The 26,657-nt window shown below is 40.8% G+C and overlaps 3 protein-coding genes and 1 long non-coding RNA gene across 11 annotated transcripts in view; 2 read left to right on the top strand and 2 right to left on the bottom strand.

The window, feature by feature from the left end:
• jak1 (Janus kinase 1) overlaps positions 1 to 1,886 on the bottom strand; it is a 37,672-nt gene extending 35,786 nt beyond the window's left edge. Inside the window, exon 1 of the mRNA XM_084910032.1 lies at positions 1,372 to 1,886. The gene's annotated coding sequence lies outside the window, so the exon portion shown is untranslated. The remainder of the gene's footprint in view (positions 1 to 1,371) is intronic.
• Positions 1,887 to 2,312: 426 nt separating this feature from the next.
• On the top strand, positions 2,313 to 9,609 carry ak4 (adenylate kinase 4). The gene is made up of 5 exons (XM_084910043.1): positions 2,313 to 2,946; positions 3,633 to 3,752; positions 5,868 to 6,040; positions 6,823 to 6,941; positions 7,515 to 9,609. Exons 1-5 carry the CDS (start codon positions 2,805 to 2,807, stop codon positions 7,639 to 7,641), a joined length of 681 nt encoding a protein of 226 aa, XP_084766169.1. The 5' UTR covers positions 2,313 to 2,804; the 3' UTR covers positions 7,642 to 9,609.
• Positions 5,186 to 15,270, bottom strand: LOC146369926 (uncharacterized). 6 transcript variants are annotated; one of them, XR_014797338.1, is made up of 4 exons: positions 15,157 to 15,270; positions 10,156 to 14,304; positions 9,968 to 10,039; positions 5,186 to 5,409 (listed from the first exon to the last, which is right to left on the bottom strand). It is a non-coding gene; the product is annotated as an uncharacterized LOC146369926 (long non-coding RNA). The 6 variants fall into 6 exon arrangements; XR_014797336.1 differs by lacking the exon at positions 5,186 to 5,409 and having other exon boundaries at positions 8,038 to 10,039; positions 10,156 to 13,456; positions 14,047 to 14,304; XR_014797337.1 differs by lacking the exon at positions 5,186 to 5,409 and having other exon boundaries at positions 8,038 to 10,039; positions 10,156 to 13,582; positions 14,047 to 14,304.
• Positions 11,488 to 26,657, top strand: part of dnajc6 (DnaJ (Hsp40) homolog, subfamily C, member 6) — a 37,879-nt gene continuing 22,709 nt past the window's right edge. For 2 of the 3 annotated variants that reach the window (XM_084910036.1, XM_084910037.1), the window contains exons 1-2: positions 15,516 to 15,768; positions 25,502 to 25,637. In XM_084910036.1, coding sequence (XP_084766162.1) covers positions 15,570 to 15,768; positions 25,502 to 25,637 — 335 coding nt within the window. In that variant the 5' untranslated portion in view covers positions 15,516 to 15,569. Of the gene's footprint in view, positions 11,600 to 15,515; positions 15,769 to 25,501; positions 25,638 to 26,657 lie in introns of those variants that run through there. The other variant, XM_084910038.1, reaches the window with a different exon arrangement.

Genomic DNA, 26,657 nt, shown 5'->3' on the forward strand with positions numbered 1-26,657 from the left:
AGCAGTGTGTCAGTTTATTCAGGCTTTTTTGTTTTTTACCACCTGCACAATCAAACTAATGCCCCTCACTTATCGATGCTTTTAAAAGGCAGACTCTGCTATGCATTAAGCTATATCCTAATAATGTTTCTACACCCTTTTTTCCTTGCTCAGGTATGAGAGCTGCACAGTGAGAGTCACGGGTGCCTCGGTGGAAAGCTGTGAAAAGCGGTTTTCAGAAGGAAAGACGATTTTTTTCACAGGGGTTTTACCTGTCTTGAAAAGGGGGCGGGGGCAATTAATCATGCACAAGACTGCGCATGCGGTTTGATCCGCTTAGTTAGTCGTAGTCCTCGTTCCACATAAAAAAACCAAACCAAAACAAAACCACTCGGGTTTTCATCTTTGTTTCCATTTCGCTGTCACGCACAAAGGCTAGCTAACGTTTCCCATCTTGAAACAACAACACTGCACTCCTCACCGCCTTCCCGCCATGACTTCTTCGACACAAACTGCCTACTGTACATAGGCTATTCGTACCAGCACAAGGCCGAGTGATGTCAGACTTGTTATGATTCTCCTCGCGGGTTCCTCCCCTTCCCCCTCCCTCCCCCGCGCGCGCGGCGCGAGAAGCCTCTCGAGCAGTCCGGTCGCGTCGCTGGCCGTAGCTGCTCCTCCTCCTCGTCGTCTGCCCGCCCTCCGTACTTCATGTAAACAACTCCATTAGCCCCACTGCACAGGGGCACTAGCCAAAAACAAATACATAAATAAATAAAAATGGCCGTGTCAGACGTGGACAGCAAAGCAACATGTGTAACAACTAGACAGAGCAGCGGTGTCAGGCTCGGAGCGACGTCTGCTGTTGGTAGTGACTATAAAAACAGTCCCTGTGATGAAAGCGCGTCCATATTGCGTAAACCCTTAATGTAAATAGTCGAGGAATGGCTTATAACCCACTAACAGTGAAGGCAGCAGGGAGGCATAGAGACCAGGAGTAAAGACAGCAAAGCGAACTAAAGAGGAATAAGCACTGTCGAAGCTTGTCGTTGCTTTCGCCCCTCAAAGAAGAAAAAAAAATTAAAAGTTGGCCAAAGAGAAACAACACTGTTATTTACGTCAGCTCACGCAAACATGCACGCTTGTTTTCACTAGCATAAATGTGCACGTGAAAAAGCGACTTGGTGCAAAAACACACACATATATATATATATTTACACATAAGTGCAACGTTCGCAGTGAATATTGTGCAGCCAAACGTTAACGCCCAGCGTTGCACACACACCCCTTTTCTGGGCAAAAACAATCAGCATGCTGTGGAATCTAAATATAATCATTTCTTTTTAATTGCATCCAACTCGCATTTAACGTGTGACGAACAACGAGCTCGCTTACCTGCAATCCCCCTGTTTAACGCCCCGTGTTTACATGAATATTTTTAATGACGCAGCAAGACCACACAGAGCAACGTGATTGTCGCCATTTTTTGTTGTTATTGAATTCTCCAAAGCCATGTGACAAAAAAGCGAGAGAAAAAAAGATCGTGATTTTAAAATCAGGTTTCTGGTTTCGCGGACAAAAACTACTTTTCCGAAGCTAAAAAAAAATAAAATAGAATAAAATTAAAAGGAAGGGGAAAAAAAGGTTAATCTTCTGAGCTGCTGGTCTGATGGATTAGTCTGGTTACTCCACTGACTGAAGACTCAAGGTTGTGCGCAGTATTTGACAGCTCCGGGACGCTGCCGCCGCCGTATGGCTCGCAACAAGTACTCCCTAGATTCCACCCGTGCGCAAATGTTTCGCGGAATGACGGCGTCTCGTTTGCTTGTTTCTGCGCCTCATGCCAGCAGTGCGAAAGCGTGAGAAATTAAGCGGCGTTATAAAGGCTCCGATCGGCTGAAAATGCTGTCAACAAGTGGTGAAATCCAAGCATAACCAACTACTTTTAATGATTAGCGGGGTAATGAGCACGATTTTAACGCAGAACTCTCACCATTGGTTTAAAGTGACCTTCCCACTGCGAAGCAATTAACTGTGTAATACAAATAAACCCACTTTTTATTTATTTATTTTTAAGACCGACAATAATTATTTTATTTTTAAATAATCTTTTTCCTTTTTTCCTTGTTTTTTTATTTTATTTTATTTTGATGTATTTGTACGCGCCTACGTGAGGTAAATATTATTATTTTAACACGTGGCTACGATAGATTGGCAGATAGATGGATGGATAGAACAGCAGTATTTCTTTTCTACGCCGTTGTTAAATACAATAATGAAATGAATGTAAACTTTCCCCTCTCTGTCTTAGAGTGACCCATTAGTCTACATATGTTTGTGGGCTGTATATTTAAAGAAAACTACAGTAACCAGTTTACCCTGCGACGTTCTCCCATCCGCATTTTTTCTGGATGAATGTGCGCAGTAAAATAGGGCGTTCTGGAGACTCCCTCATTCATTTGCAGACAAATCGCTAGTCTTAAAGACGAAGGCGTAGCGTAACGTATCAATAAGAGAGCCTGAAGAAAAAAGAAAAAAGGGTGTTTCGACTTGATCCGAGTCTGAGAGCAGGATAGTCCCACTGTGCGCAGAAAGTGGGCTATGTCTGCGTAAAGATCCACAGACTCCAGAGATAGGCTGAAATTTACATTGGCAGAGTTTTTTTTTTTTTTTAAACCGTCCTAACCTTAGATCTATTTGATTGCTCATGCCTGCAACTGATGAGGAATTTAATTAAAAGGTGAGCCTATCTCTGTCTCTGACGCACAACCTGCAGAATTGACATCTGAGCATCTTAGAGTTTTTGTTTTCACAGTAGCTTTTAAGATATGGCCAAGTTTTTCCGAGCTGCTATCATGGGTCCACCGGGATCAGGGAAAGGAACGATATCCCAGAGGATTGCGCAAAGTTTTGGCCTGCAGTATCTGTCCAGTGGTCATTTTCTACGAGAGGGCATAGCGGCAAAAACAGGTAGGATATGCACAGCAACCCAAACGGCAATACTGTGGTGTAAACAGGAAGAAACCGTGCGCAGAGGGAAAAGTTGATGAAACTCTTAATTTTCTTCGCTGTATATCTTAAATTCACGAGCCCCCTTCTCCCGCGAATGCAAAAATAGCAAAAATACCAATCCTGCTAAGGTTGCAGGAGGAAGTTGTGCGCATTTGTTTGTGTCCACAGTTGTTTCACTGCAAACTTTGAGCCCTCTATCCAAACTGCACCGCGCAAGACATTTATTGTTACTATCAACTGTATCTGATTTCAGTCAAATTCACCCAGAGCACTAACTCCAGCAGTTTCTCCAAACAGCCTAAAACCGTTTCTTTCTGTCTTTCTTTCTTTTTTTTTTGGTTTTTGCGTGCGTGTGTCTCTCTGCACTTCCTCATTGTGGCTACAAAAGCACAGTCAGTTTAATTCCCAGCATGTGCCAAGCTCACACTGACAATAAGGTTTAGTTCACTATGGAGGGCTTAAGTAAAAACACATGTGCCTTAAGAAAACCTTGCTGCCATGTTTCAGGAAAAAAATAAATAAATAAATAAAATAAACCTCCACACTGACACAACAAGCCCTGTCCTGTTTTGTTTAAGAACTTCAGAATCTGGAATCACAAACAGACACACGTTGTCTGTTTTCACCTGTCTGTTGTGTATCAGAGGCAGGCTTGCTGGTGAAGACCTATGTAGAGAGAAGCATGCTGGTGCCTGACCATGTGATGACCAGATTGATGCTGCCCAGACTGGAACAGCTGAGCGGTCACAGCTGGCTGCTGGATGGTAAGAAGAACTGGGTTGTTTTTTGTTACAATGAATGCTTCTTTCTTTTCTTTTCTTTGCTTTACTTTTTCATTAACACTTACATATAGCACCCTGCCCCACTACTCTGTCTTTATTGTTTGTAGTGAGGTTGGGGGGGATGTTTTCATGATGCAGCCACATGGCAGTGTTAGGAACTGCCAGCTATCTTTCAAATCTGATTGGCCACCACTTGGTGCCACCCCTCAAATCCTGACACTGAAAGCTAGAGAGAGAAAAGAAAGAAAGAAAGAAAGCAAAGACACACTTCTGCATTTTCAAAAATTAACCACAAAGAGTCACATGCTTTGGCTTTACTTAAATCTGAGGGGATTAAAAAATACTCTTCTCACTATTCTACATGTGTGAGTAATAAAGTTTTATGGTCCGATGACCTGGATGACTAAGAACCTTAACAGACTTTTAAGGTACTGGTTTTGCAAGTGTGTGTACACGCTTCACTGGTAAAATAAAATGTAAAAAACACTTTCCCCTGCTTATTTAAGCATTTACAGGCAATAGCATTGTTCCATTACCTTTCACCCTCACAATCCCCCCCCAAAAAGATCACTTTTTTATGATATTCTAATCATATGCTAATAATCACATACTTTTCATCAGTCAGTCATTAATAGCAGTCTTTATACAGGATACTCATACTTTTGGAGGAACTTGTTACATGAATAAAGTGCTGACTTTGCAGGTTACCGTGTCTTTTTCAAGGTTGAATATTAGCCACTGCCATCAAGAGAAATGCAAAACATTGACGAAACAAGCTAGTGGGTGTTAAACCAATTCAAACCTTGAAGCATGATCACTAAACAAATAATTGAGCAAGAGGGAAAGCAAATCAAGGTTACACACACACACAGACATACACGCCTGCATTTCCTCGATCATGCCTCTATCATGCCTTTGATAGTCTGTGTTGCTGGTGCCAACTGGACATTTGGTTTTTACCATTCAAAGTTCATGTCATGCTTTCATTTACCTAGCTACATACATGCACTATAGACTCCCAGTCTTTGGCATGTCTTCAGTATTTTGTGTCTCTTTCTGTGTTGCAATCTTTGATTTAGTGCTTTTCTGTGATTCATTTGTGGGCTCTGGCATGGCAGCTCTAATCCTGGTGGTTAGAGTTTTAACGGTGCATTATTAACCAAACAAAAGAACAGGATTGTTCGAGAACTGTCAGTTCTTGGACACAGAGGAAAGGTACAAACCAGGGACACTGTGTAATGTAACATTTAAGGTCAACTGTAAAGCCTTGTCATAGCCAACAGAACTAGAAATACAGAATCCATTTGTAGATTTGACTTCTGCCATCGTACGTCCTTGAAAAACTTTGTATCGATTCCTTGTGTTCTTGGCTTGTGGTTTCTGAGTAAAAAAAGAGAAAGGAAGAAGTCTCCAGATAAAGATCAAAGCACCCAAAACAAATGTTTAATGTGCAAGTGTCATAACAAAAACGTGGCATAAAATAGGGGCTGAGCCCCTCCCGAAGTCCACAGTTGTCTCCACTGCTTTGACACCGTTTAGTTCCAGGTTGTTGTCTCTACATCAGGCTGTCAGACTGTCAGTTCCCCCCTGTAGGCAGATTCATCCCCACCTGAGATGACCCCAATAAGGGTCATGTTGTCTGCAAACATCAGAAGTTTGAAAGCATAGTGATTGGAGGTGCAGCAGTTAGACACAGGGATTGGCAGCATGAATGAAAGGCGCTGGATTGTCATTTCTGCTGGTGCTCGATAAAAGCCGTGTAACTGAAAGCTTCGGGGTTTTTTCACCCCATTCCTTCACAAGTGCAAAATCCTGATATAATATCATGACTGCAAGCCATTCCACAGGAAAACTGTAAACACCTTCTGCCAGCTGGTGATATTAGCAAGAGGAAATAACAGCATCTGAAACTGTAAAACAGAATATTTCATGTGTACACTGTTTCTTACTCATGCTATTGACTGAGCTGTGATCATACCTTCAAAAGTGCACATTCACTTTTTAGTCTTTTAGCTAACTCAGTGTGTAACATTGGTTTTTCCTGGTTGACCACTCGATGACTCATGTTTTCCCTTCCCTCTCCCTGACTGTGCCTAGGTTTCCCCCGCACACTCGGACAGGCTTTGGCCCTCAACAATTTGTATCAGCTAGACTTGGTTATCAGCCTAAACATCCCCTATGAGACTCTCAAGGAGAGGCTGAGCGACCGCTGGATCCATCCAGCCAGCGGCAGAGTCTACAACATGGGCTTCAACCCTCCCCGAGTGCAGGTGTCAGCAGCCTGGAAGTGGCAGCATAGCCACAAAGTTTGAAATAGTTTGGAATTTAGATTTTTATTTTTTGTGTGGATGTTTCTTCCCGACAGGTTTTGTGTCATTGTGGGTTTTTTTTAAGCTGCTAGGGATTTAGTGCCTTTCTTCTACAGGGTGGAAACCTGCTAAAATGAAAGGCTGAAACCAGATGAGGGGGAGGATTGTTGCCACACTCCCGCACCACCACCACCACCACCACCACAGCTTTGTGATTAGTTTTCTTTAGTTTTCTTTAGTTTTTTTTAAGTTTCCAAAGTCCCAGTTAGCACATAATTACAACTATCTTATCTTATATATAACTGACTTATCATTATCTTAAATATGCAATATTTAACATTGTGTGACTCATAGTGGTGTGACGTGAAGATATGAAGACTCCAGTGCACATTAGCGATTCACAAATATGATATTGTTGTTTTTATGGAGTATTTTGTATAGTTAAAATGTTTTTAAAACAACTGCAGATTGTAAGCATGAACTAATTACAATGGAATCAGATTGCCATATTTTTATCTTATGTCGACTATAATATTCCTGAAAGTAAGCTCCTTAAGATCAATATATGGGTATCATGTTGACTGCATATTGTGGACTTAATGCAGCATGCGGAGGCAAATGCACTGTTGTTTGCTAATTAGTGTATTGTACTGTGCTTCAATCCCATTTGCAAATGTCATTTCACTGATTTGTGTTGTGTTTGCCTTTGCTGCGTTGTTGTAACCTTGCATTGCCTTCCTCAGGGTAAGGATGACATCACAGGAGAGCCACTGATTCAGCACGATGATGACAAGCCGGAGGCTCTGATGGCCAGACTGAGACATTACAAAGATGTGGCAAAACCCGTAATTGATTTGTACAAGTCAGTAAATACTTGCACTTTATTTGATCTTACTTTATATTTTGTTATTTTTTACATTTGTTTAATCATAGTCATATTTAAATAGCTTCTAGAGGAAATATAAAGAATGATAATTTAATACGAGTAATACAGCTTGAGTTTGAACATTACATGTATGTCTTGATGCATGCTCAATCATCCAGGTATGTAAATCTCCAAAAGTTGATTCTGTTCATCTGGACATCTTGAAACGTTTCTCCCACTAAAAACGCTACGTCCAGATGAACAGAATCAACTTTTGGAGATTACAGTTGCATGTGTGTAAATGTTTGGTCACAGAGCTAGAAATAAGTGACTTCTTATTACCCTACTTCATCTCTGCATTGTCAAGTTTGCATTAGTCACAGTTAGCATGGCACGCCTGACTCTCAAATTATTGTCAGTTCAGTTGAAATGTGGGGATTGTAGGAAATAAGCTAATAGAAAAGGCAATACACTTGATGCATTCGTTCTAAATTGTCCATTTTGTGGTACAGCCTCCAGATAATGTAAGCCTGCTTTTCCTCTCATTTGTTATCCTATTTCTTCACTCAGGTCACAAGGAATCCTGCACTCATTTTCCGGTACAGAGACAGACCGGATTTGGCCTTATATCAATTCTCTCCTCAGCACCAAGATGCACACACAGCCATCGGATACCTGCCAAGCTCAGACACCATGAGTCTACCCCGAATGAACAAAAAACCAAGGGGAAGGGGGGGAAGAAGTGCAGTGGTGCCTTTACGTACTGGCCTGGTGTCAGCTTTCGGTTTTGCCATTAAGAGAGAGCTTTAGAACAATGGACCAGGTCACTGACACACATGTTTCTCATTGACTGTCCAGTTTTCCAAATGAAAGGTTGTATGAAAATTTTCAAAGACTTATAGAATGAAGATTGTGACAAATTCAGATTCAGAATCCTGACAGTAAAACATTCAAGATCGTTCAAGCCTGCTAAAAACCAAAATGCTTAAACATCCAAATTTTGCACAACACTTTCATTAATCAGTTTATCACACATGAATTTTGATCTTCAGTTGCTCCGATCCAACCACTGAATGAGCCAATATGGAAAAAGTAAACACTAACGTCTGATTTATTTTATTGTAAAACCAAAAAACGATGGGGGAAAATAATACTCACATGATTAAAAACACTTACAGTTTTTTAAATATAAATCACAGCATAAAATATCATCACATTATTGCCTAGAAAACACACACGAAGAGTAAATATTCTCATGCCATTGCCTTAACTGAGCAATAGTAATGTTCATCATCGCCCCTTATATGAAAACATCATTTGAGTCATTTTTTTTTCTTATACACTAGAAACCTGTTAAAGCCTGTGTGCTACATGTGAAGTCATCTGTTACATACAGAACTGTTTTTTTTAATTTAAATGTATTTGTGATTGTACACTATAGCCATCAGTTACACAGACAGTGCAAGCTGTAACAAACTGCTAATCTTTTTTGCTGAAATGCTGTTAACTTTGGTGTGCAGTCATCTTTGGACTTGTACAAGAATCCCGTACAGTGACTCAGCGGCACTGGGATGAAGATCAGTGCCTTCAGTATTGTTACATTCCTTAAAACATGCCATAAGGTTGCCTTGAGATTCTGATTACCAAAATGTGATATTTTTGGTATGCTGCAATGATTTTGCAGTGATTGTTCAGCTAAATACTTTTATGATTCTGATATGGTCATAGATGCAAAGATGTTCTCATGTCTGGATTGTTTGAATGTATAAATCAGTGCTGCAGGGTGAACAAAATGTAGTAGGTCTTTGTAGACTTTGCTTTGTAGCTTTTTTTGTTTCATGTGATTGTTTGAAAGTCGCAGTGATTATTCACAAAACAGAATAGCTTATGAAATGATGACTAAGACAGTAATTTAGCCACACTAATAACTAAAACACATCCATCATCAAATACGTTTCTAAAATATTTGATGTAGCTCTGTTAGTGCTGTCCAACCATTTTAAAAACTTGTATGTAAATTAGCATCTGTTTTATTCACTGCAGCATATTTCCCATGAGCTTCTCTTTGGTTTACATCCCAGGTTTGTAATGAGTTATTTTTTTCTTCCATTATCTGTGTTTTAATTGTATGGGTATGTTGTACATTTGATTTAAAAGTACTATGAGTTGACTCTCATATTGTAACCAGAAGACCAAAGAGGAAGTAGACATGAGAGTGCAACAGAGCCTGGGGAAGGAGCAAAATAAATTGATACATGTTTGCTAATGTAGGACAAATCCAGACTCTTAGAGGGAAGTGGGTTTACACTGTGCTGTGTAGGACTGAATGCTTCTTAAATGAATGGATGTGGCAATGGGTTTTTGCCCTGTGTTCATAAAGTGTTGTCAAAACATGTTAGGCATGTTAAATCTGTTTACCCAGCTTTCATTCATTCAGTCAGCTTTCATTGTTATTCTATGCGATTAAGCCAGTACTTGCTTAGCAACATGCACTTGTGCACAACTAGATACGTTTCTTAAGATCATGCAATATTGTGTAAGAGACCTAGGAGATAATTAAATGAATGATAATAATGGGTGTACAAACACACACCTTGTGTGTACAGTGCGTTCTTTAAACTGTTTCTCTACTTAATAAAGAGGGCTGTGTGACCACAACAACTTATGCAATAGCTACTCCTAGGACTTTAAATACAGTGCACACTTCTGTCTATACTATGGTAGTCTCTCTTCCTTCTTGTCTGTCTTTCTTTCTAGAAAATATAAATGTGTGAATCTTGTATCTCTCAAATCCTCTGAGGAAAGCAAAACGCCAAAATCTAAATGTGTGCCAGCTGCAGGGCATATTTAAAAGACCAACGCTAACACACACTGAAACCACACCAGCATGCTTAGGAATACTATCTCTGTCCTCCCATCGTGTCTAATCCTCTCTGATCTGTGAATCAACCCCACGTGAATTAGAGCTTGGGTGAAAGGCCTTCTCCACCGTCGCGGATTACCATCTCATCTGCTGTGTTTACCTTCGACGGGAGGCGCAGCAGGGTCGACTGTGAACACCTGATTCAGACTTGGATGATGAACAATGTTCTCACCTGCAACAAACCAAACACGAGGATTATTATTATTATTATTATTATTATTATTGCCCGGGGCGGCATCACGGGCATCGGCAAAAAAAAATAAAATAAAAAATAAAAATTGCTCGTACTCATGCTGCCCCGACGTCATAGGCACCGATCGATTTTCTATCGCCCATTTGCTGGGAGTAAGGGCGCCCTCCGTCGAGGTGCGCCTGCTGCTTGGGAGGAGGGAGGGAGGAGAGGGCGGGGCGGCGGGGGATTCTCTGGCTGGCTGGAGCAGCATCTAATAACCAACTCGCAAAATAAAAACAAACCAACAAACACGAAAACACCAGACATTATCATACAGACTTATAATTTGCACCAATGTTTTTTCGAAATTCTGTACGCGAAAAGTGAGCGCGAGAGCCCTCGGTGCGCCTGCTTGCTGCCGAAATCAAAGTAAAACTTTATTGTCATCTCCGCTACATACAATCCAGTATATAGAGACACGGGACGACGAGGCTCCAGTTACAGCAGTGCAAGTAAACAAACAATATATATAAGAAGAGTAAGAAAATAAATATGCACTTTAGGACCAGGGGTAAAGGGATCAATAACAATTTAAAATTTATATTTTACAGTTTGATGATTTAAAGTCTCACACACAACCCGTCGAAAGGTGAGGGGGGCCGGCTGCTTCCAAGTAGAGCACATTTCATTCATAATGATGTAAATCCAAGCCCATTATGTATTCATGATTTGAATCCTGGGTTGTGTGAAATCCCAGAAATAAACCCTAGACAAAGTGAATCTGTGAAATAAGGTGTAGGTCTTTTAGGTTATGTTGTGGTGATCCTCGATATGGGGGATTTGTGTTCATACTGGACTGCAAAATTAAAACCAATGGAAGATGGACAAGGGGGGGGGGGCAGACGGTGTGTTCACCCAGGGCGCCAAACAGGCTAGGACCGCCACTGATTGCAATGTGTGCCAAATCTGAAGCATGTCTTGCATTTTAGTGTCGTTTGGCTGGCTCGTGACTATTGCGGGCTTTTTTTGTTTGTTTTTTTTAATCTGCTTTATGGATTTTCGGTCACCAGTGCAGATTTTTACAATTATTGAACACATCTTTGTGTGGAAACATTGTCCTTGCTCTTCGCTTCTCCGTGCAGTCCACTCCGGGTTTTCCCCCTTCAGTTCAGGCAGGTTGCGCTGAGCGGCGCAGTTTCTACTGTACAAATTCACGAACATCCACGCTCCCACCACCGCCTCGCCTTTAACTCATCCACATCTTCTACAGATCTACCAATCGCCATCGCGGGACTTTGTTTGTTGATCATGTTCCAAAATGTGATTATATGATGATGCCGTAGCCTCCTGTTGTTTCTGTCATTTTTTTACGGGTTAACCTGGAGTTACCGGGGAGTTGTTACATGACAGCAGGTCTCACAGGGCGTTTTTAACGCACTGACCTTTGACTGGCAGCGAATGACAAATCAAAGGTCGGTGTCTGTGAGCAGAGCGCAAAGCGCATCTCCACCTCGGCACAAGACGGCGCTCCCGGGAGGATGGTAGAAGGCGCTCAGAAAGGTAAAGTCATCTGCTGGATTTTCTATTCGCACTCTTTGATTGAGTTTATGAGAATTACAATTTATCGTCTCGGGCTCTGCTGTGGCCTCAAAGCAGGAAGAGAAGCGGAGAGCATCACGATCCGTGTGTGGATGTTACATAATATCTACCTCCGGAGATTGTGGCCACTTCCCCGACAGTTCATCCCTGCTCGGTGGACAGATTTCGCTTCCAACGAGAAATGTTTCCTCCCAGTTAGCATAAGAGAAGGATTGATTAGAGTTAAACAAATTAAAATATACTTGTTTCTGTGCAGTTGGCCTATATTTTGCAAGATGCGCTCACGATTAGGATGAATGACATGAATGACGATTTTCCCTCCCCCCTTTGCATATAAGACATCGTGTCCCTTCTGCAAGAAAATCACAGCTATTGTTACTTTGCTCGTACTGGCATCGACCTGAGGTGACTGGCTCACGTCACGAGGACTGGCACTTTTCTTTTTTAGTAGTATTTAGATTTTTCTATTGGCAGGTGATTTCGACCATAACTGCATTTCAGGAAATCAGTTAAAAGCACATCCTGTATGTCCCGTCCTCAATTCAGTCTCGCAGGACAAATTTCAAGAAACAGAAACAGTTTAGTCAGAGCACCGATGTTAAATAATGCTGTAGGAGGAAAGGGTGCTATGTATTTTCCATCACATGCACCATATTTATCACCGAGGGCTCGCTCTTGTTGAGAGGAAGGCTCCTCTGTTTTGATCCAATAGCGTACCTTTACATCACCAAACGTCACGCACACCACGTGAGCGGATTACAGGACTTGGCGTGGATTGATGTTTAACCACTGCCTCACCTTTCGCACCAGGATGTTATAGTCATCCATCAGGATTTAGAGGATGACTTGTTTAATGCAAACAGGCGTAAATGGTTTCATTTACGCCTGTTTGCGTAAATGAAACCATTTACACAGTATAAATTGTGTGCACAAGGGCTTTAAGGCTTTTTATGGTTAAGTGAAGAGAAAGTCAGATAAACAGGCAGCATCATTCTGTAGATTTTCATGACAGTGCTGATGAAAGCTACAGCAATGCACACTCCAGCAGCGACAATATTTACTCAGACATGTAAGAACTGATGCAACACTGGCTCAGCAGTTGATTCAGGTCTGCTACCTGATTTATCAGCAAAGTCGTGCAGCTGATGCAGCAGATTCCTGGATTCTGCTTTAACTGTTATAGGGATAATGATTAATCTTCAAACTACCTTTGAGGATAATGGTAAAACCATTATAACCTGTGATACAGCTTCTTTTCACATTACAGCAGTTGCCATATAGCAGTACAGTGGAAATAGAAATGAATTCCCAGAAGGTCATAATAGCGGCTTCTCCCATGTCATTTAAAATTTATTGGAAAACAATATAAGAGTTGTATGGTGGTGCGGTGGTTAGCACTGTCACCTCACAGCAAAAAGGTTGGCCCATGTATTCAATAGATGAGCTACTGTAGCTCACTTTAGTGTCAGAGTTCTCAGTGCATCACAGTTTGTTGCATAAGGGGCTGCATAGCTGCAGACCAATCAGGGTACCCATGCTGACCCCTGTACGTCACTGTACAATGGACACAGAACTGGACCACAGAGAAATGGAAGAAAGTGGTCTGGTCTTATGAATCATATTTTCTATTACATCATGTAGATGGCTGGGTTTGTGCTTGCTGCTTACCTGGGGAACACCTGGCACCAGGATGCACTATAGGAAGAAGGCCTTCCCACAAAGTAAAAAATATCTCAGGAATGGTTTGAGGAGTTTGAGGTGTTGAGTTGGCCTCCAAATTCCCCAGATCTCAATCCAGTCGAGCATCTTTGGGATGTGCTGGACAAACAAGTTCAATCAATGGAAGCCCCTTGTCACAACTTATTGGACTTAAAGGATCTGTTGCTAACATCTTGGAGCCAGATACCACACCTTCAGCGGTCTAGTGGAGTCAACGGGTCAGGGCTGTTTTGGCAGGAAAGGGGGACCAACATACTATTAGGGAGGTGGTCATAATTTTTTGCCTAATTGTAACCTTGACATTAAAACCAAATTTAGAGTCTGAAAAATGCCTTCAAAATCGTGGGAACGGACATTTAGTCCCCATAAGTGAATGTTGGTCCCCACAAATATAGTAGCATGTCATTTGTCTGTCCTCACAAAGGTGTCTAAACATGTACACACACACACACACACACACACACACACACACATATATAATCAGTTTAAAATTTGAATTTAAGTGAGGTTTTTTTTTTAAAAAAAGCCAGAAAACTTTTTTACAGATTATATTATATATTATAAAATACAGATTTGAATACAGAACAGACAAAAAGACAAACACAACGAGATGAATTAAAGCACATTACATGCTACAAATATGTATTTAAGTTCATGTGTAATGACAAAGCAAAGAGCTCATACTGCACCTGCTTGCTGTGTGCTCAACATGCAGGGCATCACTGGCTAAATACTGGAAGGCACGGTTCGGAACTAGACTGGAAGCTCCTTTGCAACAATGCAGGAGCAGCACGTTGCATCCGGTTATGGCCGGGGTATCATTCTTCCCTTTTGGACATTCCGTTCCCGCTGCGCTTTGAGCTCCCGTCTGTTTTCCTAAAAGGGTTTCCCAGGCTCATGTCCTCTTTTCAGAACCATGCAGGGTTTTTGTTGCCAGGGGACAAGGCCTAGGAAGGAAGCATGCCATCACTGGTCAGTGCTTTGTCCTACACGGACTTGGGGTCATAACACAAAAATGAAACGGACAAATTTGGAGCTAAGAGACAAATCTGCCTAATTTTAATGGCTATTAAAATCCAAGTTGGTCCAAAAAAAGAAAAAAAGAAAAAAAAAAGAAATTCTTTATGAGGAAGAGTTTCCTTTTTGTGGCAAAGCATAGCACTATTGTGCCCCTGCTCTTATTCATTCTGACAGAGCCAGGAGTCCTTGTTCATTTTTAGTGCAGGAGTCAAATGAAAACTGTTCTCAGTTATGGTCCCAGACTTCTAATCTGGACCTTATTTACACAAACAAAAGCAGCTCTAAATAAATTCATGTGTTCAATTGCAACACTGGGAGCATTATCATTTAAATCAATAATTCATCTACACACACACCTCAGACCATTCAAATCTCTGCCTCTACTATGCACATGTCATTGCAAGCACGATTCATCATTTGACTCGAGTGTGGAAATCCAACAGTTTAGTTCCCTTCATCACTTAAACAATGAACTGATTTACTGGGAGAAAAGAAGCCACTGTTCAAATCATCTGTTGATTATGTGAGTCCATTTTAAGTCCATATTTTGCTGTCTTATTGTAAATTTTAATACCTTTGGGTTCTTTATTAGTTTTGACCAAAACAAGTCACTTAAAGACATGGACTCTGTTAAACCGTGACATGCTTTTTGAACTATTTTGGGACGTTTAATATGATTTAATCCAGCATAAACACTGGAAGTAAGTGCAGTTCTTTACAATTGTCCTAATATTTTGCATTAATGATATAACAAGTGAAAGATTTGGGATATTACTTACCAGATTTAAACGAATGCTTCTAGTCTCAACCATCCTATTAGAGAGTGTGAGTGCAGCTTTAACGCAGGACGACTGTGAGTGAGTTGGGGTGGATTTCCCTTGTACTCAGTCGGGGACTACAGCAGTAGCACAATCGTCGTAGTAGAATGCGCTGCTGAGAAAAGGAGGACGCAATAGAGGAGAGAGAGAGAGGGAGAGAGAAAGAGAGAGAGAGACCACCCGGTTTTCTATCACAAACAGAGGAGAGCGGCCACCCTCTCATCCCCGGACATGTGGTGCACCCAGCAGCAGCAGCAGAGGAGGAGGCACTAGCAGCAGCAGCAGCTCGGGCAGCAGCGGCGGTGACGGCGTCGCTTTCTACGTCTTCTGGGCTTCTTTTGTGTTTAATTTCCCTTCTTTTGTTTCCTTTGGTAATGAGCTTGCTGGGGGCCTACAAGAAAAAGAGCAGTTACGATGGATATGAATCTTTGCAGCTGGTCGATAGCGGAGGGGATAGCTTCAGCATCGGCAGAGGGAGCAGCGGCGGCACACTTGGAGGCTCCATAGCGGCCACCCTCGGACCGAAGACGGGCCCGCTGAGAGAGGAGGACTGCAGCACCATGGACAGCTCAGGTAAGAGCCCCTACCGCCTCCGGCTGCTTTACGAATGGCGTTTGGAGCCTTCGTGGACGCGGAAAGGGCTTTAATGAAGGTGTTTTGACTTTACTGAGTGTTACCGCGGCCTGTAATTGTCTTGGTAGCAGTGGATAACATAATGGCTAACATAAGTGAAAGTAGCCTACAGAGGAATCCTAAAATCCCAGACCCCACCTAAGAGACTGTACTGAGCTGCTACTGTAAAATAGATGTAAACATATATGTCATATATGAATTTGTAAATACGCCTTACTCTTCTTGCATGACCTATCTGTCCCTACCAACTTCAAACAGGCTTCTACAGATGCAGATGTTTACTGTATCCAAAAATATGTACTGAATTTTTTAAACACTTATCAATTTTTTTTCTATTAAAATTACGGGAAAAGTCTATGCAAAGTAATTTTATTGCTACATTTGGGTGCTATCTGCTACGTAGACCATATTTCATGGTTTATTTACTTTGCACATGGGCTTTAAGACCAAAATCCTACCGCAACTGCAGCGGAAATATCATATGTCAACAGTTAAGAGGATAAATCTTGTTTAGTTTGGGGCGGTAGAAGCACAAATCCTCTCTGTTTAGGTTTTAATCTGGTAGTTGTTGATGACAAATTATTAGCCCCACATATCTGATCTATAAGAAAAACAAAAACCCCGTGGATGTTAGTACTCCAATCCACCAAAGTGCTGTAATTTAATCCAGCTGTTTGAATTCATTGGTTTTGACAGATTCCGTTTTTTGTTTAAAAATAAATCCTATAGGGTGGTATAGTTTTGGGATAATTTCTGTTGCCTGTGCTCCTTCCATACTTATTATTCCTAAAATAGCAGACTCCATGATAAGAGCCAAATACCTGGCTCATGATACAAATATAATTTTTTGTCACATGCCAGACATTTGGCTCTTTCCATGCACTCTGCCACTTTTAATAATAGCAAAGCATTAGCATAACATCCTATGGACCTATGGAGTCATGTGATGAATGTGAATATGAATGCTGATCAGGCTTCCTTCTCTTATAAATGTATAAAAGTAATAATTTGAACATGTCAAGTGTGAACAACCAACTCAAACTTAAAAATAATTTCCAGTTTTAAAAATTGTAATGAGAGCACAGTTGTCCAAAAATATTAGCACCACAGTTATTAATACCTATATTACAGAATAACAACAACAATTAAAACATATGCAAAATAAATAAATAACATAAGGCTGATAGGCGTATCTAGATTGTGAGGCCTGTTTGTAGAATGTGTGTTCACCACACTGCAGTACTCTGTGGAGTCAGCCAGTCTCCAGAGATGAACATTTGTGTGAAACAAAAGAAGCTGGATGAGGAGGGTGGGAGGGTCAATGAGGAAAGGGGATTGTGGGTGGGGAATGGGGTGGGGTGGGGGGGCACTCCTGTGTCAGATGTCTGCCTGGCTAGTGTGTGTACAGACAACCTTTCTGATCTGCTTGTGTGTGCATGTGTGTGTCTATGTATCCATCTGTTTTTTCCCCACAATGCTGGATTGTGGTAAAGGTTGGCACTCTAGGAGGAGGGAACCACATTCAAACAAGCTATTGATCTTTCTCACAAAGCCAAGGGCCCTCTGTGCTGCTGATTTCCTGTGCTCTCTTCCACTAAATGGCCAGGCTAACCGCTGCTCTATTACCTGATAGAGCCTGTATCACAGCCTCCTCTGGTGTCTCCATTAGCAGGGTTTGTCACTGTAGTTGGCTCACTAGCCAGCAGACTCCCACATCCATCTGGTCATGGACACAGAGGCACATGGGCGAGCTACCAGACCAACAGGAAAGCAAACAGGCAGATTCTAACAGATCTGCAGGGGGATAATGACTGAAAAAAACAGAGATAGGCAAAATGTGCTGAAGCAAAGGTGAGGGTCACATTGAGGGTGTATGACTACAAGGTAACCACACTCTAATAAATATAGATAAAAACAACTTAGGAAATATATAGAAAATAAAGTAAGTCTGCACAATAAAAAATAAATAAATATAACTTGCTTAATTAAGCACTGGTATCATTTCGATTGTAATATTTAAGCAATACAATAAAACTAAAGGCCCTAATGATCTTGCTGAATACACCAATCTGTACTTTTCTTTCACCACCGCTATATACTTTCTAAGTTATCATGTAGCTAGCTTAGATTTTTATTGTCTAATTTAATCTAGATCAGGGTTTCTAAACTCTGTGGTCACACAGGATGATTAATGGGCCATTGAAATCATGTTAAATACAATTTTTCTTCTTAAATATAGATTTCATTGTCTATTTTAATGTGAGTCCTGTGGAGTTTGGCATTTCACAGTCTGTCTGAAATGATCATATCTTCAGGCCTATGAAACAATTTGTTGTTGTAAGCAGATGCTGCTTCAGTTTAACAGCCAGTAAGTTTGAGAATCACTGCGTCAGCTTTATAAAAAGTCATTTGGTGTAAAGTAGCCGATACAGCTGACACTGTGCAATTAAACTGTCCAAAAAGGGAACCACTTAGGATAATTAGAATATGGAAAAAATATAGATGAGTGAACAGATAAATGGTAGATCACTGGTCCAAGTTCACTTTCCAGTTTGGTTTTGGTTTCAGTCTTCAGCAGGGTCTTAGTACTTCCCCCCAAAATAAGCAATTGTTTATCTTTTGAGTGAAGGGATAAAAAAACCAACCAACATCACCTTGTTAGATCTTACTACAACACTTTCTTCCATTTACTGGGGTTAATGTATACAGAGCATGGCATAACCCCACCACAGTTTTACATCTGTTTAAATAACTCAGCTGTTTGATATTGTCATTGTATGTTTATCAAACGTGTTACATGTGATGATAAATAGTTTCTGTGGACACTGCAGTGCCCATAGAAACTCTTCCACTCTTCATTATAGCGTTGCTTCAGCTCATTGAGGTTTGTGGGCATTTGTGTATACACAGCTCTGTTAAGCTCGCTGCAGCATTTCAATCAGGTTGAGGTCTGGACTTGGACTGGCCCATCGCAACACCTTGACTCTTTTCTTTTTCAACCATTCGGTTGTAGATTTGCTGATATGTTTGAGATTGTTGTCTTAATGCATGATCCAGTTTGGACAAGCGTTAGCTAAAGCTAAGGAGGGTGAAAAGAAAAGTGTCTGGACTTCTTGAAGTTTCTTGAAGACGTTTAACCTGTCATCTGAGTTTATTAAACTCCACCGAGACAGCGGTGACGCAAATCTGAAGGCTAGACCGTCCAATTTCACAGCCGTTTACTTCCGGCCTACCCAACCTTCTGAGGACCCTGCCCATGTAGACCACGAAGGACTTTAGTGTCCCTAAGAGGGTTAGCTAAATGTTAGCTAAAGCTAACATTTGATGTTAGAAGAGTTTGGAATACAGATGACTTAAGGTTTGACTCAGTGCCTGCAAGGTGCTCAGGTTGTGTGGTTTCAAAACAAGCCCAGATTATCACCCCTCCACCTCCATGCTTGACAGTTGGTATGAGGTGTTTGTGCTGATATGCTGTGATTGGTTTTCACCAAACGTTGTCCCGTCTGTTTGAAGGACATTGTTCCAGAAGTCTTGTGGTTTGCTCAGATGCAACTTTGCCAGCATGTGCTGTGCTGCCACAGTCTTTTTAGAGAGAAGGGAAATTCATCCAAACAACCTGCACTTATTCAGTCTTTTTCTAATTGTACTGTTATAAACTAACGTTTAGCATGCTAACTGAGGCCTGTAGTATCCGAGATGTAGCACTTGTGGTTTTTGCAGTTTTCCTGAGCGTTGCACAGTCCAACCTTGTGATGAATATCGTGGCACGTGTGTTAACACACACTTGAATGCTCCATTTCAGCGAACTGACCAAAGCTTCTGGTTTTCTTTAGGTCCTGTAAAAAGTTTTTCACAAGACTGTACTGATGATGAAGTTTAAAACACAGATGACACAGATTAGTCGGGCTTGTTTTTAACTATCCCAAGCAGCTTTAAGGATCTGAAGGTTCAGAAGTCGTGACAATGTTTTTTAAAATTATGAATTTCAAAACTTTTGTAAAAGAATCAGTTTGCCTAATTCTCTGTCAGCTTCCTCCTACACTTAGAGAGAGCTGTAATACCAGCGTGTCATGCTTTCAGCAGCATGTAAAGGCTTGCTTGTCATTCAAGGGAGCGGAATACACTTCTGGTTAAGCTGTGTAGTAGATGATTAATCATAGACTCCTTGTCTTATCAGCAGCATCTATAATTAAGCAGATTAGCGTCGGGATGACACTGCAGTTGTTGAAATTCAGGAAGAAACAAGGCCCATGATTATGGTACCCCTGAGGTTAAGTGCAGGGTTTTTGCCTTTAGAGCTTTACTGTTGTCCCTGTGCATCTATCTGTGTCGTTAACACTAGACTGGATATTGAGGGAGTAAGGTTTGAGGCTATAGAAGGAGGGAGACATATGCTGACAGCCAACAGATCCCTCTGGACATGAATAGAACTGCCTTGTCTTTTTTCCTCTCACTTCAGTCACCTCTGTCTTCCCCTCCTGTTTCTATTGGTCAGCTTAGTGAATGTGATACTAGGCAGCTGAGGAGGGGCGATGTGGGCTACCGGACCGGCCTTCTTTAAGTGAAAAAGCTCTTTTGGATGTGACATTTCTTTATGAATGTTTGCTCATTCAGCATCACTGCTGCTTCTCCATCTGTACAGGTATCAAACATGACTGACGCATACACTTAGTTCTTGATGTCAGGGTACAGTGTAGGATCCTGGTTTTCTTAATCCTGTCAAGGTCACTGACTGGCAGATGTGTATGCCAAGGAGCTTAAAATGGGTCAAAACGTACTACTGAAATCACAGCCTTGCCTAAAAAAAGGAAAGGGGACTGTTTTAGCTTTTATTGTTCAGTGTAGACACGTCCAATGACGCAACTATATTTCTGAGATAGGTGACTGGATTGTTTAATCTTTATTATCCTTGAGATGCTTTTTGGATTGCAAAGAGTAGTCGACACAAACCTTAAATACAAAAAAGACACACAAATCAAAACTAATCAAACAAACTAGCCAACTACCAACCTGTCTATCGCTTTGCTTTTAAAAAATGTTTTCTGGGGTCTTTGTTGTCTTTAAAAATGTTGACACATTAGAGAGAAAAAAAGGATGAAATGTTCCAAGGACAAAGACATCAGCTAAAGGCTACAAATTAACTTCCACTATCTATCTATCTATCTATCTATCTATCTATCTATCTATCTATCTATCTATCTATCTATCTATCTATCTATCTATCTATCTATCTATCTATCTATCTATCTATCTATCTATCTATCTATCTATCTATCTATCTATCTATCTATCTATCTATCTTAAAGACATGTTCATGCAGTTACATTGTATAAAAACTCGACTTAACACTGGTAATCTTTGCTGTTTGCAAAGTTCAATTCATTTTTTTTTTAGCATGGGGGAATTTTGGTGTGTCACAGGCTGCAAGAGTTTTATTTCTCAGTAAAAATAAATCCCTGTCATGCACATCATGCCTCAGCAGTCAGAGACCAAAAGTCTAATTTTGGAACTTAGTGAAGAATCGCTGCAAATACATCATGCATGTGGCGAAGGAGTCTCTGTCGAAGGAGTTTGAAGCAGCTGCTGTCTGTGGTTGTATATCAAACTTTGCACGCAGCTTTTCTCCTAGACGTTGTTTGTAATGTCTTTGCGTCTTTCCAAGCTCCTAAAATAAGGATGGAGTTGATGCTTTCAAGCTTCTGATCCAATTGCAAAGAAAACATTTAGCAAAATGTCAAGTTTTGACATTTTGATAACATAGCAAAAGTATGTGGGTAGATGTTTCAGATAAAAGTGAAAGTTTTTGTTTGGCTTCTGATTTTGACAACCTCTGAGCTTGGCCTGACAGTCTGACATGCTGGTTGGCTGACATGAAAGGCACGGCAGCCAACCAGCATGAAAACCAATATGTCCTTGCATAGCCCATTAGCTATTCCTATGAGCTATTCCTGTCATATTCCATTTTCAGAGTTAGAAACATCCCACAAACTACTAACTAGTGGTACAGTAGTTTCTCGTCATAATGAACCATCTGTGTAACCGCAATAACCCTTTTCCCCAGTACTGTCCAGATGAAAGTCATCGATAAACCCATAACATCTTTAAGAGTGTGAATCTGACATTTCCAACTATTTAAACCAAAGAAAAGCTTTGTACAGACTCAGTCTGTTTTTGCATAAGTGCACAGTGTTCCTTCTCCTGCATCACTGGGACTTTTCTTTTTGAAATAGAAGAAGAAGTTGCCTGTTAAAAATATTTTGCAATACTTCCATTAGTTTATCCAGGCCAGTGCAACACATAAACTAAGCTTTCTTTGTTTTTAATCATGGGGAAAAACCCACTTGCACATACGTGAAGATGAATTATAGATGAGGATCACCAAACCCGAAAAACAACCCTACTCTGGGTCCGATCTAAAATTTGATGCTCAGCTAGCTTAATGATCCCCACTGAAAGGGTTGGTTGGGAGAAGCTCTTTTCACTCCTCACAGATCCTAAACTTAAGCACTGACTGAATGCTTCTCTGTCGGCAAGTGCACATTTCTGCAGACAAGACAGGTTGTGCATGAAGCATGATGCTAAGAGGAGACTTTGCCTAAAATCCGGTTGTGGGTGTTTGTCTGCGACATCATGTTTACAGTTTTTTTTAATTGGTTTGGTACTATTTTCACAACTAAAGTGTGCATTTTCAAATCTCTCAGTACAAAACTCACATTTGATCACATTTGTAACACCACTAGTCATTCTTTCAAATCTGATGTCATGATTTCATTGTATTTGCACATATTTTCATTCCACTTAATCATTGTTGCAGAACATATGATCATTGTGATATATTCTGAGAACATTTGCTTTAATCACCCAAACAAAACAGTAAGATCTTTTTTCAACATAGTACTTTTACCAATCATTTCATTCAGGAGCAAATAATACAAGGTAAGCGTTTCAAATTGTCCTTGGTGATGAATGAGTGTAACTGAACTGTAAAACTTTACACAGCAAATATTACACTTATGTTCAGGCATAAAAAAAAAAAAATAAAAAATAAATATATATATATATATATATATATATATACACACACACACACACACACACACACACACACACGAAAAAGGGAGAAAAAACAACAAGTCATTTACATAAGCACAATATATTTTTTATTTTATTTTTATCACTTTTACACAATTAATCAAGCCGGTCATCAACATTGGGCCATAAATTTTCATCAACATCACAATGGATGTCTTCGTTGTTCAGGCACCGTGGGAAAAATCTCCTGGCATGACGAATCCAGGCTTGACATTGCTCAGCAGTTATATCACCACAAGCTTCACACATGGCTTGAAGAAGGGAGACATGCTCATGGGGATGTCGATCATACACCTTCCACCTCCATGTAGAGAAGAATTCCTCAATTGGGTTGAGGAAAGGGGAATATGGTGGAAGATAGAGTGTCATGAAGCGAGGATGTGTTTGAAACCATTCCTGAACCAGCTGTGCATGGTGGAAGCTGACATTGTCCCACACAACAACATAGACAATGTCTTCTCCCTGACAGGCCTGCTCCAGTTCATTTAAAAAAAACTATCAGGTGTTCAGTGTTGTATGACCCTAGAACTGGTCTACAGCCTACCACACCATCTTCAGATATAGCTGCACCCATTGAGATGTTTCCTCCACGTTGTCCAGGGACTTGGATGGTAGCCCTTTGTCCAATAAGGTTATGTCCTCTGCGTCTAGTTTTTGCCAGATTGAAACCGGCCTCATCAACAAAAATATACTTGTGATGATTCACAGCAGCGTCCAGCTCCATCACCCTCTAAAATGATAATTTAGTTAGTTTTTTTTACAACTAATAGTTGTCAGTACTGTTACAGTAATTGCATGCCAGTTTAGTGTTGTACCTGAATATATTCTGAACGCAGTTGTTTCACCCGGACATTGTTCCTCTCAAAAGGAACCAAGTAAATTTGTTTCATGGAAACCTGGTGCTTCTTCAAAAGCCGGGCAATCGTTGGAAGGCTAATTGATGGCACATTGGCAAAGGTGTCATTGTTGTTCTCAATAGCCTGTTTGATTTCAGACAGCCGTATGTCATTCCTTGCCCTGACCATTTCCACCACAGCCAACTCCTGCTGGTCAGTCAAAACACGTGGGCGACCACCACCAGGTTGTCTCCTGTTAATTCTGAGGACAATCATATACTGTCAATATTGAAGTATTACAAATTACATTACTGTAAACTGACAATAACATGTTGTTCATCTATACAATAGAGTACTATATTTTAGAAGTGAAGTTGCTATAGCAGACATACCGGTTTTCTTGGCGAAAAGTTCTGATGATAGAGCTGACAGTTGACCTTTGTAAATTAGGCTGTACCAACCTGGCAGCCTCAGCCATGGTAAAGCCTCTGTTAACCACATGGTCAACAATGATGGCCCGGACTTCATTAGAGATGATGGTGCGTTGTCTTCTGCCTACATTTCTCTGAAGACCACCTCTCTGTCGAGGAGCACCACCACCTCTTTCTCTTTGCCTGTGCCCACCTCTCTGTCGAGGAGCACCACCACCTCGTCGATGAAGGTTTCCTCTCCCTACGAGTCTATCCTGCTCCATATTTGAACAGTGCAAAGTCTCAAACACAGTTCTACTTATATGGTAACTAATTGTGATCATCAGGGGGAAACAATTAGCAATTAGTATTTCTGGATTGAAAGCTCTTGCAGCAATGTGTAACTTACAAATGACCAGACAACAATCAGTCAAGTTGAAAATCCATGGACATAATGAAGGATTCATGGATTAAACATTAAGATCAGTTGAATTAAATGATAGACAAATGTATTAAACTGAATAATAAGAGATGCAAATCAAAAATTTGATAGTGATAACATTATGAAAGGCAGTAACTGTGAACAAAACATTTATTTAGATGAAACACTTATTTTGTGTAGTGAAAGGGATATTTTGTCATTATGTGTATTGTACTGACACAATTGAAAATATGCTGAAATGTTTGAAAAACGTGCACTTTTGATGATCTGTTGTGATATAAGTACTAAGAGTTTTGAAAATGTACCAATTGCTTGTGAAAACTGCGCCAAACCAATAAAAAAAAACTGTAATGGCGGTAGATTAGTCAGCACTGCCAGATGATATAAAGTAATGACATGGTGGTTTCTATGCACAGTAGGTGAAGAGGGGAGACAGAGGAGGGAGGGTCTGAGTGACTCAGATTAAACACATGGGCCTCATCCAGTGTTAAGAATATATGCAAACACACACAGATGCGCATGAGCTGGTGTGCATTTTAATGTGTGTCTTGTCTCTTATGTCCTTCTCCATCATTCCTTCACACCTACACACATGTTTACTCAGTGTGTAGAGCAGTGACTCATGTTCATCACCAAATGAAAAACCTCTGAATTAGGGCTCAAAGGATCGCGGGTCTTCGAGCACTGCGTGTAAATCCATCATTTGTGCAAAAACGTATGATGGGACGTTTCAGCGGAAGGTTGCCCTCCTCTCACGTGTAATTTTGGTCGCTTTCCCTGCGCCACAAAGGTGTGATCAGCTACAGTGACTGCCCTAAAGCAAAATGAAGTAGGAATTTGTAGGACATCAGTGACATCAGAGCTTGAAAAGCTTCTTGCTCCTTTGTTCTCAGATATGGATGCAGGCTATGGCGGAGGACTGCTGGATATGGTCAAGGGAGGAGCTGGCAAGTTCTTCAGCAACTTTAAGGACAACCTGAAAGACACGCTGAAGGACACCTCCACCAAAGTCATGCATCAAGTTGCTACGTAAGTGACCACTGCATTCATATGGTTTCATATTACAGGAATGAATACAGTTTTGCTCAAATGTTATACTAATAAGCAAAGATTATTTTTCGAGAGACTTGAGCAACAAAAGCAATGGAGACTTGGTCGGCTACTGCAACTGTATAGAGGAGATGATTAAAAATAAAAAAACTTAGTTGATTAAAATGTGGCTGATCTTATGTTCAAGGTTGTCGTGTTGTTTATGTCCAGACAGTGATTTTTAGCCTCACATTAACGTCTATTTCAAACTGACCTGAATATTGTCAAGGATCATCACTGTTGATGCTTTCCAGCAGTTTTCAGGTGAAGAGTTTGAGGTTTACAATCCTGAAGGGAGCACATCCCATGAGGAACAAAACCAGGAGCGTACTTCACTGGGTCAGATGGTCAATACAGAGCTCTGCTGGAACATGGATGGACCTGAGGGCGAGTGTCTCGTGCTACCAGCATGTCTCATTCCTCAGAGCATTTTTTGGCCAAACTAACCCAGACCTTGCCCAATACCTGGATCACTCACAAGAGTGATCAGCTCTCTGCAACTTTGTTCACATCCCAAAAACGAAAACAAGTTAAAGCATCGCAGAAACAAAGTCTGACCGAGAGACAAAAAGAAAAGAAAAAAAGAACAAAAACAGCCCAGAAGTGCTCAAAATGATGACCTTGAATATAAGCTCAGTCAGTGCTTCTGATTTTTACATTTTTAGTCATTGTGATCACATCTAGTTTATCTTGAGTTTATTACCATGTGACACTGAATTAAATACACTGTGCAGTCAAACATAAGGGCCAGGGGTCAGAATTGGCCCGCCAGAGACTCCAATCAGGTCCACTGGATGGCTTTGGAAAATGTGAAGGAGGGCATAGATTTTGGACTTTTAACTTTATTTTCCTACATTTTACAGTTTTTCTACTAACCAGGGACCCTATTGTCATTCAAACCACACCAAAGTAATAAATAATAATCTATAATTTTTCTATAATTTTAGAAATGCTATCAGA

Source organism: Perissodus microlepis, chromosome 17 (assembly GCF_051167445.1).
Source record: "Perissodus microlepis isolate ML-2025 ecotype Zambia chromosome 17, ASM5116744v1, whole genome shotgun sequence".
Classification (NCBI taxonomy): Eukaryota; Metazoa; Chordata; class Actinopteri; order Cichliformes; family Cichlidae; genus Perissodus; species Perissodus microlepis.

Coding starts and splice junctions, on each gene's coding strand:
- ak4 (XM_084910043.1), top strand. CDS start 2,805: ATGGCCAAGTTTTTCCGAGCTGCTATCATGGGTCCACCGGGATCAGGG. Junction 2,947..3,632: donor GGGCATAGCGGCAAAAACAG/GTAGGATATGCA, acceptor GTTGTGTATCAG/AGGCAGGCTTGCTGGTGAAG. Junction 3,753..5,867: donor TCACAGCTGGCTGCTGGATG/GTAAGAAGAACT, acceptor GACTGTGCCTAG/GTTTCCCCCGCACACTCGGA.